Source organism: Passer domesticus, chromosome 25 (assembly GCF_036417665.1).
Source record: "Passer domesticus isolate bPasDom1 chromosome 25, bPasDom1.hap1, whole genome shotgun sequence".
NCBI lineage: Eukaryota > Metazoa > Chordata > Aves > Passeriformes > Passeridae > Passer > Passer domesticus.
In genome coordinates, this window is record NC_087498.1 from 5,208,940 (window position 1) to 5,222,038 (window position 13,099).

At 58.3% G+C, this 13,099-nt stretch overlaps 1 protein-coding gene across 1 annotated transcript; it reads right to left on the reverse strand.

Annotated features, from left to right (window-relative positions):
* Nucleotides 1-3,643: 3,643 nt before the first annotated feature.
* Nucleotides 3,644-10,764, reverse strand: TULP1 (TUB like protein 1). The gene is made up of 13 exons (XM_064398937.1): nt 10,718-10,764; nt 9,192-9,309; nt 8,943-9,092; nt 7,860-7,994; nt 7,521-7,625; nt 7,297-7,431; nt 7,035-7,126; nt 6,643-6,816; nt 6,211-6,323; nt 5,619-5,727; nt 5,326-5,424; nt 4,876-5,047; nt 3,644-4,142 (listed from the first exon to the last, which is right to left on the reverse strand). The coding sequence occupies exons 5-13, from the start codon at nt 7,564-7,566 to the stop codon at nt 4,009-4,011; spliced, it is 1,074 nt and encodes a 357-aa protein (XP_064255007.1). The 5' UTR covers nt 7,567-7,625; nt 7,860-7,994; nt 8,943-9,092; nt 9,192-9,309; nt 10,718-10,764; the 3' UTR covers nt 3,644-4,008.
* Nucleotides 10,765-13,099: the final 2,335 nt, after the last annotated feature.

Consider the following 13,099-nt stretch of genomic DNA (forward strand, 5'->3'; position numbering starts at 1 on the left):
TATTTGAGCGTTTTGGGACAAGACAGCCAATGCTTCAGTCCGTGAAGTGACAGGCTCTGCAGCATCCAGCGCATTCAGCAATTGTGTGTGATTCATAAAGCCATATCGCATTCTTCCACCCTTGGCCTGCTGCTAACTTGTAAGAAATCTGGACCAAAAACTGCAACAAAATGGCTGCTATTCTCCAAGGGCTGTTCAGAGCCTCGTTACTCATCCCTTACTTGGGCAAAAATGACATTGAGTGCTCCTGGAGATGACAGCCTTAATTGAGTTCAATAGGAGTTTAGGCTGAGTAAGGCATGAGCAAACAAGTGTGCATTAGCCCATGAATAAAAAGCCTGATCCACAAATGTTTAGGAACACATGTAACACTGAGCAGGGGAGTGCTGAGGGGGTCCCTGCTGCTCTGGCCTTGCCATTGGGGCAGGGGTCTGGCTACAACAGATAGCGATGCTGGGATGAGCTTGTTCAGAGGTCCAAAGATTCAAGGCTGGCACAGTGGTTTGTTTCCATTCTGCCTCTTAAATTTTATTTATTTTCCTCCTTCAGAAGTCCACAGTCCTTGTTCCTGCTATTTTTTTGTCCACTGGTGGGAACAGCAACTTCCTTTCTCAAATTATAATATAAAAGAGCTGCAAGCTACAACGCCATAAATAATATTTTCTTATGGCCAGAACATCCAAGTCTAGGCAACACACCAAGAACAGCTACAACATTGTAAAACTCCAACACTTCTCCAGAATGGATTCACTAATTAAAAAATTACTCCTTTTAAAAAGCAGTTGAAAAATATTGGCGTTCCCATTGCCGCCTGTCGCTTGCTGCATGGAGGAGCCCATCGTGCAAAGCCACAGCTGAGCCAGCCAGCAACGTCTGCCTTTCCCTCTAAAAAATGTCACCAAATAAACAGAAGGGGAGGGGGAAGGAAGACGAGAACACCTCATTGCAATCACTTCTTTAATTAATTAAAGTTCTGCCACTTCAAAGCTGGAGAGAGATCGCCCAGGGCTGGGGCCATGGCAGCTCGCTGGGATCCAAACATCTCCAGCCCTTCCACTGCTGGACAAGGACATTCCCCACCCACAGCCCCAGGAGGTACCAGCCCTTCCCTCCCTCCTCAGGCTGCCTGCCCAGCGGGGCATTTGCCACCTGGAACCCACAGAAATATCTGTCAGCCTCCCCAGGAGAGCAGGGCTCAGAGCTGGCTGCACGGAGCCCCCAAACCCCAGGGGTCTGTGGAAGAGGGAGAAGCCAGAGGTTGGAGAAGAGCCCCCACATCCACCATCCTGCTCAGCACCTCTGCCCTCATCAGCAGGGGATGAACCACGGAGAGAGCCACCAGCACTGCAGTGACACTGCTCCTGGTGAGGATGTGCTGTCAGCAGTGAGGTGGGGCCTTATTTTTTTCCTCCCCTTTGCCTTATAAGCACCTCTGCAAAAATAAAACTCATTTCCCAGGAGGTTCCCTTGAGGAGCTGACGACAGTCACCTCTGGCCACTGGCCACGCTTGTGCCCCTGCATGAACACTTTGTGGGGTTAAATCTACACCTACAGCACCAGCACCCCTAAAACGAACCTTCACAAACCTCAAATCTCACACTGCAGGGAAAACATCATCCCCGGGGATTGAGGAAACCCTTTCTCTAAGGAATACACAGACTTTGGACTCAAACACCATTGATAAGGCTCTTTCTTCTTTTTTTTTTTTTTATCTTTTCTTGCAGCAAGCATTCCTTTCACACCCACGCACACCCCAGCATCCTCAGCCATTGGTCTGCCGGCGCATCCGTCACACTTTCCGCCGGCCAAAGCAGATACACATTTCAACTGCTTCCATCCCTCATCTCCTCTGGTGTTAACAGCCAGCGCAAACAAAGGGCCCGAGGATCCATCGCCCTATTAAATTGTTTTCGTTTGTTCCTTCTGCCGCAGTTGGTTTGCGTTAGAGGGTTTGTGGAAGGGATTTCGGGTGGGCGGCTGAGGCAGTGGCTGCTCTGACATCGGGTGACACTCAAGGGACACCCGTGACAGGGATTTTGCTGAACCTGAAGGGTTTGCAAGCAACAGTGGGCAAATGGAAACTTTTTGGGTGAGGGGATGGAGAATCAACCTGGGGAGCAGCTGGGATAACAGCAGCCAGAATTTGGGGAGCACAAACCCCTCTCTCTCACCAGGCTGCTTCTTTTCTCCTTGCACTGGAGGAAATGGGGACAAGCATGAGCTCAACCGTTAGCTGAGCTCGTCCCGATTTCAAACAGATGTTGGGTTTGTGGCTGGATTTGGGCAGAAAGCTCCTGCTTTCCCCACATTTGCTGGCCATACCTCGTCAGGGAACTGCTGTGGCTGGTTCTCCCTTCAGCTCACAAGATGTTCTCTGAGCTCGCTGTGTGGGGAATGGATGATGTCCCACGTGGGCTGGCTTGTCCCCAAGCTGTCCACCTCTGCCTGCCCCACCACGAGCATCTGCCCAAGAATCGTGAAGCCCAGATTCATACAGCTGGGGAAGATCTCCACTCCCATCTGCAAAGCCACTGGGGCAGATGTTCACCAGTGGTCCAGCGGCTCATGGTCCCCTGTCACTGTCATCTGTCCTCAGCTCCAGGCTCCAGGCTCAGCCCACGGGGATGTTGCAACACTGCCCAGAGAGGATGAGCATCCCTCTTGCACAATCACCTCCATCTCATCCATCTGCTCCTCAGCCTTTCTGCTGCAGCTGCCTCTCAGCTGCATTGACTTGGGGGGCTCGTTTCACCCCCAGAATGGGGGAACGACCCCTTTGTGTCCCAAGGAGGGAATCTCACACAGTTCTGGAGTCAGTGTGTGAGCTGAGCAGGTGAGAAGCAGCACCAGAGAGCTGAGGATGGCATCTCAAGGTTCCTTGGCATGTCCCCATTTTTTCTCACCACTGAATTAATCAGATTTGTTTGCGCAGCCAAATCCTCACCCCATAACTGGTGAAACTGGGGGCATGAGCTGTCCTGCTCCCAGCGAGCTGCCTCTCTCCAGCACCTGCTGACAGGGGCTGGCACCTCCTGTCCCCCACCTCTCATGGGCAGAGAGCACCATGAGGCAGCTGTGGGGACACCTGGAGGGGCATCCCGGGGTGAAGGGGCAGCGAGGGCTGAGGGCAGGGGGGGCTCAGCAGGGCCCGTCTGGGTGCTGAGCGTGACTCAGCACCACACCACACCTCATGAGTCACTCCACTGCTTCCTGGTGCACCCTGAGTTTTCTCTTCCAGGTCTCTCCTGGCAGCTGGGCCACCTGCCAGCAATGCAAGCTCTGCCTCACGTGCCTGCCAGCCCTCCCCTGCTGGCACTGTCACCCCTCGGCACGTGCCCGCGTGCTGCCGGTGCCAGGCTGCTGCTTAGGGCCCCAAATCCCCAGCAATTTCTGGGCAGTCAGGTGAGACCCAGTGGGTACAAACACACCGTGGGCACCAGCCATTCACTCACACCAGGGCAAAATGGGGGAAAAGAGGGGCTTTGTGCTTAATGGGCAACGAGCTGGGACGGGGGCTTTAGCTGGGAGCTCAGGCAGAGCCCACCTGCATGTGGGCAGGGATGAGGAGATACAAAGTGAGGAGACCACCTACCCCCTTCTCAATGGGAGACTGAGTATAGACCATAATAAACAAACAAAAAACCAAAAAAAAAAAACCCAAAAGAAGAAAAAAAAAAAGCGGGGGGAGGGTGGATGAATTTCCGGGATCTGAGTCCAACGGGATGAGACAGGGATTGCAGTCAGCCTCATCTGCTGAATATGAATACACCTCCAGCCTGGCCCTGCCATCACCCCAGCCCAGCGATTTGCCCCGAATTTGCCTGGAGGGGCAGGGTGGCTGCAGCTGGGTGATCACCCCACAGCACTCGGTGGGCACCAGGTGCCTTGAAGCACGCCAGGAACAGCCGTGACTGCAAGAAGGTGGAAGTGCAGGGAGCGGAACAGGACGGGGCTGCAGGAGCAGCCCCGGTGGTCCCGGTGGTCCCGGCAGCCCCGGGGTCCCGGTGCTACTCGCAGGCCAGCTTCCCATCGAAGCTGGAGAGGGCGATGGCGAAGGCCTGCAGGGCGCACAGGGGGTAGTTGTAGTCCATGGTGAAGGCGTCGTCCGCCACCCGCCCAAACTGCATCACGATGTAGTCAGCTGCGGGAGAGAGGGCGAGCCACCGGCTGTCACCTGCGCGCCCAGCCTGCCTCTGCCTGTCCCCAGCGAGCCAAAAGGAGCTGCCCACGCAGCCCCGGCCCAGCTCAGCCCGTGCTGCAGCACAGATCACCGAAATGCAGCGTTTTGCCATCTGCCTACAGCACAACCCTCCCTCTGGGTGCCACAGCCCCCCAAAGGGACAGGGACCCCACTCACCCCACCCCCCCGACCGTGGGATTGCTGCTGCTGGAGGGCGGGTGACAGGAAATCTGTAAAAATAACCAGGGGCCCTCAAGAGGCTTTTTCTGTCCCGTAACCCAACACCCCGGAGGCCAAGGGCTTCTGACTGCGCCGGACAGGTGACGAGCAGCCGCATCCAGGCAGAGCTGCTGCCACCCCTGAGGGACTGTCCCCGAGGCTCGGTGAGCCTGCCAGGGCGCTGGGGACAGTGCTCTGGGCTGCGTGGGTGGCTGGAGTGTGCTGGGGGCTCAGCACCCCGCAGGATCTGTCCTTGCCCTAGAGCTGCCTGGCAATAGGAGCCCCACACCCTGCCCCTGCCAGTGCCAGGGCCCAGGGGCAGCTCCTGCAGGGAGACCTGCCTGGCTTCATCCCAGCTCCAGCAAAGGCAGGCAGGACTCCAGAGCACGAAAAAACTGAACTTCAGCAAAAACACTGGGTGCTGGGGCCAGCTCATGGGGCAGTGCCCCCCACCCTATGCCCTGTCCCAGCTTACGGTCACTGCTGTGCACGATCTGGAAGTTTTTGACGGAGGCGTGGGTGACCCGGCCGTGGAAATTGAGGACGTAGGACTGGGTCTCGTCGTTCCACACTGGGGCTTTGTTGTGCAGCTCGATCACGTTGTCCATGTTCCTGTTCTGCCATCGCATCAGGAGCCCGTCGTTGTCCTGGGGAGGGGCAAGAGAGGGAGGGGAGCAGAGTTGGGGTGACCCCTGCAGAGCCCTGCCACCTCCTGTGGCATCCTGGGGTATGTTCTGTAACAGTACCCAGCTGGAAATGGGATCTATTATGGGGGAAAAGACACCGTGTCTCCCACCTCCAGGAAACACCTTGAATTTCAGGGACACCTGAAAGCCTCTCAGTGCCCCAAGATGGGTAAAATCCAAGGTGGTGCCCAGCAAATCCACCTCCCAAGGAATTTCTCCCAGTCTGGCCCCTGACTTACATTCCGGGGCCGGATGGGCACCCTCTCACAGTCAGCATTCATGCCAGGGATGATGACAGTCATCTTCCGGGGGCCTTTGAACCCTAAAACGTTGGTCTCCTACAAGACAAACCCCGTCCCTAAAACCAGCCACCACCACGGGTTACAGCCTCCCACGGGGGCTGAACGCGGGCTCAGGGGTGGCTCCAGCCCACCCCACACGTCTGCCAGCCCCAGTGGAGGGGGGCAGGGTGGGAAGCCCTGTCTCCCTGCCCGGGAGAGGCGGGAAGGGGGTCCCTGTGTGCTGCTCTTACGTAGACCACGGCCGAGAGCTCCTGCCGCACGTTGGACCAGTCAGCGTTGGCTCTGTCGGGGTTGGCGCCGTTGTCGAACACGGTGAACCTCGTCCCCATCAGGTTGGATCTGCAAGGGTGGCACGTGGCCGTGGCTGATGCCACCAAGTCCCCTGTGCCCCCTCTGTGGCCTCTCTCCAGGCACAGCCTCGGTTTTGGTCTGGCTGCAAACCCACGGTGCTGCTCCCCGCCAATGCCGACCTTCCCACCCTCCAGTGATTTTCTTGGGTTCAAGGAGCCCCCAAATCGGGGTGTGACAGGGTGCTGCCACCACGGGGACCCCCAGCATTGCTGTGTGGCCGCTGGCAGGGCGGGCTGGGACTTGCCAGGTGCCTTTTCCAGCCGTGACCTGTCTGCTGGGAGGAACCGGCCAAGCTTGTTTTCCCCTCTCAGCCCCCCACCACTCCTCAGGTCAGACACGGCAGTGGGAAATGCTGAATTTAACCTCCTGTCTGCGCCAGCCATGGCTTGGGACAGCTGTAAGTCATGGAGTGGGAAGAGGGTGCTGCAGAAACGGGGTGCCACCAAACTGGGGTGCCAGCTCTGCTCCTACCTCAGCTTCCCAATGAAGTTCTCTCCGCCCCGTGACAGGTCAGTGGGGTCGATGGAGATGAGGTAGTTGGAGGTTTTGCTCTTCTTACGCTTTCTCCCAGCGAGGAGGAACACCTGGTAGAGCAGTGGCACCATGTGGGAATGGCACATTGTCACTGCTGTCCCCCAACAAGTCACTGCCATGACCTTGAGCAAGCCATGAAGATGATCCCCAAAACACTGTCTGCATTACAGGGCAGGAGGGGCTGAGCCCAGCCCAGCTTTAGCACGGCTCTCGAGCCACTGTTAGCTCATCCTCCCAGGCACCACCCACGGGAGCTGCAGGACAGGGGAGCAGCCTCATTCCGGACGCACAGGGGGGCGAGGCGAGCATCCCCCAAACCCTGAGGCTGCTCTCTGGGATGGATGCCTCCACGCCCCCACCCCAAATCACCTTCTTGTCGTTGTCCAAGTGCAGGTAGTAGGTGGGGTACAGCCCCCTGTCCATGCCCTTCTTGTCCCGTGTCACCCGGCACTTGACGGTCACGCCCTGCGGCGCCGGCTGCAGCACGAACTCCTCCAGGTTGTCCACCTCGATGGCAGGGGACGGCGGCCTCTCCTCCTTCTGCTGCTGCGTCAGAGGGGATGGTGACCCCAGAGCCCCCCTCCCTCCCCACTCATTGCTCCTCGCTGTCCATCCCCCCCGGGCTGTGCGGCTGGTGGCTTTGGGGACACTCTGGTGGCTCTCACCGGGGGATGCTGCAATCCTCCTGACCTGCCCTGAGGGGAAGAGCTGCTCTCCTCCCACCCTGAGGGGTTCCCCGGGCTCTGAGGGGTCTTTTGTACCTTCTTTGATTTCTTGGCTTTCCCCTTCTTGTTGGAGTTTTTCTGCTGGGTCTCTGGGGTCTCCTCCTCACTCTCAGCCCCTTTGGGAGGAACTGCTGGCAGGAACAGGTAGGGACACAGGAGGGAGAAAATCCTGACTCTACTGAGCCCCAAAATCAAGCTCAGCACAGACCAGTGCCAACATCAGTGACTGTAACCCCCTGTGCATGGCCAAGCTCCCTGCACCCCCAGAACCCACCACGCCCCAGTGCTGGGCTCTCACCTTTCTTTTTGGATTTTCTCTCTTTTGGGGGGTCCCCACCAGTCTGAAAGAGGGATGCTGGGTTTTTCTTCTTCTCTGACCTAATGGGTTTGGTGCTGGAGTCGGAATCATCCTCCTCATCACTGCTGGTGGCGGCTGTGAGGGACACGGGGGACATGTCACACAATTCTGGTGATGCCATCAGGCAGCAGGACTGGCTGCCACTCCTGCTGTTCATCCCATACCTTTCTTCTTGCTTTTCTTCTCCTTCTTCACCTGGAACACGGACATGGGCTCCTTCTTGGTGCTTTTGGCAGGTTTGGCTTTGCTGTCAGGGTCACTCTTGTCTTCTGCTGGGACAGAGGAGCTGATGAGCAGCCAGCCAGGGGATGGGGACAGTGATGGGGACAGTGATGGGGACAGGGTCGGAGCAGCAGGAAGGGCTGAGCTGGGGGGAGATTTTTGGGAGGGGGCGATGGCTCTGCAGCCCCCTGAGCCTCATGGACAGTGAAGGCACCTCCCTCCTCCAGCAAGGACAGATCCCAGAGCTGGGCTTAAGCCATCCCTGTCCCCTGGGCACTCACCCTTCGTCTTCAGCTTCTTCTCCCCCCCGCCGGAGAGGGGCTCTTTGGGGAGCTTCTTCTTGAGCTTTTTCGGCGGGTTTTTATTCTCCACCTCTTCTTCTTCCTCTTCCTCATCCTCCTCATCCTCAGCCGGCTCTGCCCGGAGGTGACCGCGGCATCAGCCAGCACACCCAGCACAACCGGCTGTGGCAGCGGGGTCCCCCAGCGGGGTCCCCCGGCCAGGAGGGGCTGTCCCCGGCCGAGCGGGGCTCTCCCTGTCCCCGCCGTGCCCAGCCGCAGCCGGAGCGCTCTCTCGCGGCCGCAGCCGAGCCGAGCCGCTTCTCGCTGCAGTGTCACCTCCCCAGGAGGGTGTCACCCCCTCTGCCCCTCGGTGCCAGCTCCCCGACCAAGGCAGCGGGCGCAGAGCCCCAGCAGAGCCCCAGCAGAGCTCCCCCGCCACATCCCCGATCCTCCCAGGTCCGCAGATGGGTTTAGGCAAAAAGCTGTGCCGGGATGAGCAGAGCCCCACAGAGCCCCAGCTGAGCCCCACAGAACCCCAGAGAGCCTCACAGAACCCCACAGAGTCCCGCAGAGCCCCAGCAGAGACCCAAAGAGCCCCACAGAACCCAGGAGAATCCCACAGAGCCCCACAGAGCCCCAGCTGAGCTTAGCAGAGTCCCAAAGAGCCCCACAGAACCCCAAAGAGCCCCACAGAACCCCACAGAGCCCCAGAGAACCCCACAGAGCCCCAGCAGAGCCCAGCAGTGCCCCACAGAGCCCCACAGAGCCCCACAGAACCCCACAGAGCCCCACAGAGCCCCACAGAACCCCACAGAACCCCACAGAGCCCCACAGAACCCCACAGAGCCCCACAGAGCCCCGCAGAGCCCCACAGAACCCCAAAGAGCCCCGCAGAGCCCCACAGAACCCCACAGAGCCCCACAGAACCCCACAGAGCCCCAGCAGAGCCCAGCAGTGCCCCACAGAGCCCCACAGAGCCCCACAGAGCCCCATAGACCCCACAGAGCCCCAGCAGGCACTGGGAGCACCCCCGGCACTACTGGGACCTGGCACAGGGGTGGTTGTTGGGTGTTGCCCCCGCACCTTGGGGTTTCTTGGAGCCCTTGGGCACTTGGGAGCGGGGAGCCAGGCTTTCCTTCTTCTTCCGAGGCTCCTTGGTGAATTTGGAGGAGGGGTCCTTGTCGCTCTCCTCCTCCCCCTTCTCCTCCTTCTTCTTCCTCACCTTCTTCACCCCTGCACGTTTCAAGAGATGCCCACGATGAGAGTGCCTCGGGTGCAGGGTGGGGGTCCCCATTTCCCCCATTTCCCCGGGGTGTGGGGGGCTGTGCTCACCCTGTGCCGGGGCTGGGGGCTCCTCTGCAGCCCCTGCCTCACTCAGCTTCTTCACCCGCGGCCGCCGTGGTTTGGCCTCGGGATCCAGCCCGGGCTCCTGCCTCTTCTTCTTCAGCTTCTGCCCTCACCCTGCAGAGGTGGTGCCAGCCTCAAACACCTTTTCCCTCTACCAGGGAACCCCTGCTCACTCAGCACTGGGTTCCTTCCAGAAATGCAGCCAGGCTTTGCCCTGGCCCAGCTCAGGGCACACTGCCACCTTCCACAGTGTCACTTACCATGGGGCACCCCCCGAGGAAGGCAGAGGGAGGGAAACACAAAGGTCTGTTAGCAGACAGACAGAACACCTGCCCTGGGACAGCCCTGCAGCTGAGGGATGGGTGATGGTGCTGCTGTGACACCGTGTGAGCACAGAGGGACAAATCACACAGAGACCCTGGCTGGGAGCCACTCTGGGCACTGGTGGCCACTCTGGGCACCTGAGCTGGGACAGGGGACACAGGGAGGGGCAGCCAGCCTGGACTGTCACCTCCATCTGCTCTCACAGCCACAAGAAGCTCCTGTGCATGGCAAGGAGGTCAGCAGGAGCAGGGAAGCAGCAGGATTAGGCACAGCATACCTAATCCTGGTTAGCTGGGGCTATAAATAACCCCGATTTACCAAATACAGAGCATGTGGGTCAGCACCTGCCTCTGGGCAGGAGGTATTTGGGGAGTGGGTGTCAGCTCAGGGCTCTCAGAAAGTGATCTCAGCAAATCCAGGTGCACTGAGGCTTCTGCTGCCTGGCACAGCATCTTCCTCCTCGCAGGGCTTTCCCTTCTCCCACGTGCTCCAGTGTGCGAAGGTGTTTTGCAAAAAGTGGGATCCTGGTGGATCCCTGTGATACCCCAGGAGTGTGAATTTGGGGAGGGGGAGCTGGGGGCTCCGTGGTGAAGCTGGGAACTGGCTGCTTTCTTCCGTGTCATGAGCTCACACGGAAAATCTCCTTTGCACCCCCTAATCCCTTAAGCAGCTGCAGGGTGGGCAACCACTCCTTACTTAACAAAGCCCTTCAAGGAGGAGCTGCTGATGAAAAATTAAATTGGGTGGTGGATGAAATTGCTGCTGAGACCCTTCCAGTGCTGGGGGGCACTGGGGGGCTGTTGTGAAAGGCAGGGAAGGGGGGTCTGGCTTTCAGGGTCACGGCCTGGGGAAAGTGAGTCACAGTTTACAGCTTAACTGAGGGGCTTAATTAAATTGTTATCTAAGAACTAGGATCCCTCCTCATGGGGCGCTTCAGAGTGATGGAGGGGGGATTCAGAAGGATGCACAAAGAAGGGAGGGCTGTGGAATTGTCTCTGCCCACCTGCTCTGGAGGGGGCTCCCAAAAATCTCATGCCCTCACAGGCTGCAGCACCCCAACAGAGAAGCCCCAAAATGGCCTTGGTGTGGGCTTGGGGGTTTGGGGGTCTCTGATGTCCCCAGCCCTTGGGGACAGCCACAGCAGGGGGTGGTGGCACATGGGATGGAGGGGAAGGATTTTCTCTCACCTGTTTGGGTTTGTGCTGCTGGGGGCTCCCCGGCTCTTCACTGGGGCTGTGGGGCACAGAAACCAAAAGGGTGAGGGCTTGCAGCCCCAACAGACCCTGGGGGCACGAGATTGCCCCAGCTTCTGGTAAAGGGGGAAAGGTCAGTCTTTTATTTGGTTCCAGCAGCATTTCCCCCTGTGTTGTCTGGGTCGGGCTTGCCTGACACCATCCTTCCTAACAGGAGCACAGGACAGGCTCTGCCTTGGCCGGAGGGACAGCAAGGAGCTTAATTTGGGGATCCCCATCTAACAAACTTTTCCTCTCTGTAAATCAGTGAGCACCATCCCAGCAACCCCCAAAGGAACAACACCGTGATTAAACGGCTCACTGAACTGCGCTGAAATTGAAAACAGGAGAAAAAGGAGCTGGCAGAGAGAGGGGAATACACTGGGGGTGTCCAGGACATGACCCACCCACAGATCCCACACTGGAGATCCCACCCTGTGGATCCCACAGTGCAGATCCCACCCTATAGATCCCACCCCATGAATCCCACCCTGTGGATCCCACAGTGCAGATCCCACCCCATGGATCCCACCCCACATCTCCCACCCCACGGATCCCACCCAGCCCCCGGCACCGACCTGTCGGCAGCCCAGACCTCTCGCAGGATCTCCGTCTGCAGCGGCATCGCTCCCGGCCCGGCTCGGCACGGCACGGCACGGCTCGGCACGGCTCGGCACGGCTCGGCTCGGTCCTGCCCTGCCCTGCAGCCCCTAGCAGCCCAGGACCACGGGCTCAGTCCCAGCCCCGGCCGCCTCCGCAACCTCCGGGCTGGGAGGAGGAGAAGGGAAAGGAGGAAGAGCAGGTGGAGGAGGCGATTAACTTTATTTCTCCTGAAACTCGGTTAATAGGATTTCAGGGGCTGGCAGGCAGCTTGCCGGGAGAGCAGCTGGCAGGGAGTAACCACAGGGGGAAAAAAGGGGGCTCTGCAGGAATGCAGGGGTCAAACAGACCCTTTTTGGGGTGCACAGGTTCCCCCCTGGCTGCTTGGGGTCCGTGGCACGGCACAGCCAGTGGGCAGAGGAGTGGCTCTGTGTTTAGGGTTATCCTCCCTGTGTATCTTTGTTTTTCACCCAAAAATGTCTCCTTGGTGAGAGAACAGCAGGATTTGGGCTGTTTTGTGTGAGTTTACGTTATGAAAGCCCGTGCAGGGGAAGGCAGCATCCCAGCTCTGGGTTGTGCTAAGGGTTTCTGTCCCGAGCACTGCTCTGCCCTGACCCTGTCCCACGTCCCCAGGTCTCTGGATGTGTTTCATAAGCTCCTGCTCACGCCTCACCTCCTCACTGCATCACTCCTGCTGTTCCCCATTGGGCTGCAAAGCCAGGCAAGCCAAGTGTCCCCAGTGTCCCCACCGGCCCCTTGGCCCTGCCCAGCCCACCGCGGTGCCCCCAAAACCCCCAGCCCCTGCTCGGTGCCACTAGATGGCATTTGAGCACTGCACACCCAGCGGCACCGGGAACTGCTTAATCCTCCTTACAAAACCCTCCTGGTTTCCCTTTCATCTCTAAACCTCATCACCCACACGAGTTCAATTTCTCTTCCAAGGGACAGAAAAGCACCCAGCCAAAACAAACCAAAAATCTGCTTCAAAACGGGGAGCAAGCCCAAAAACTGCAAAGCAAGTTGATTTTTTTTTTTTTCCTGTTGAGATTATTTCCTATGGAAAATGTGGCTTGGGCTGCCCCCAAAGGACTTTTTTTGCCCTGTAAGAAAAAATGAAAAGCCCAGGTTTTGCAGAGGCCCTGGGCCTCACAGCAGGCTCCAGGGAGGTGCATCCCATGGTGGCAGAAAAGCCAAGAGCTGGATGAGCAGCTGGAGCAGCTGTGCCACTACTGCAGGTGGGAAAACAGACTTCAGAAATGATGCTTCAGGTGCCACCTGATGGGACTGGAGGAGAGGAATTTTAACCAAATCTGGCTTATTCTGCCAAGATTGTGGAGTGGGGTGTAAAAGAGGGGTGGGCAGTCCCAATACCCCACTGGCTCAGCTTTCTGTTCTGTCCCCACCCTCGGTCAAGGGGCACAAATGACTCCTCCACCCACTCAGGAAAAGCCCTCCTAAAATAATACACTAGGGATGGGGGGGAAAAAAGCATGAGGATAAACCTCCCAGGGTGAAAAAACAGCTGAGATCCCCAAAGAGCATCCCCCAGCCAGGCAAAGCAAGGATTTCTGGCCCATCACTGGCTCTCCAGGGAACAATGGCACTGATAAAAATGGGCAGCACCAGCTCTGGGAGACACCAATAATTCCTCAACTTCTGGGGCATCTCCCCCCCAAGGAGCACCCACCCATCCTCCCCACACCACCCCATTTTTGGAGCAGGATTCAGAGAAAAAAA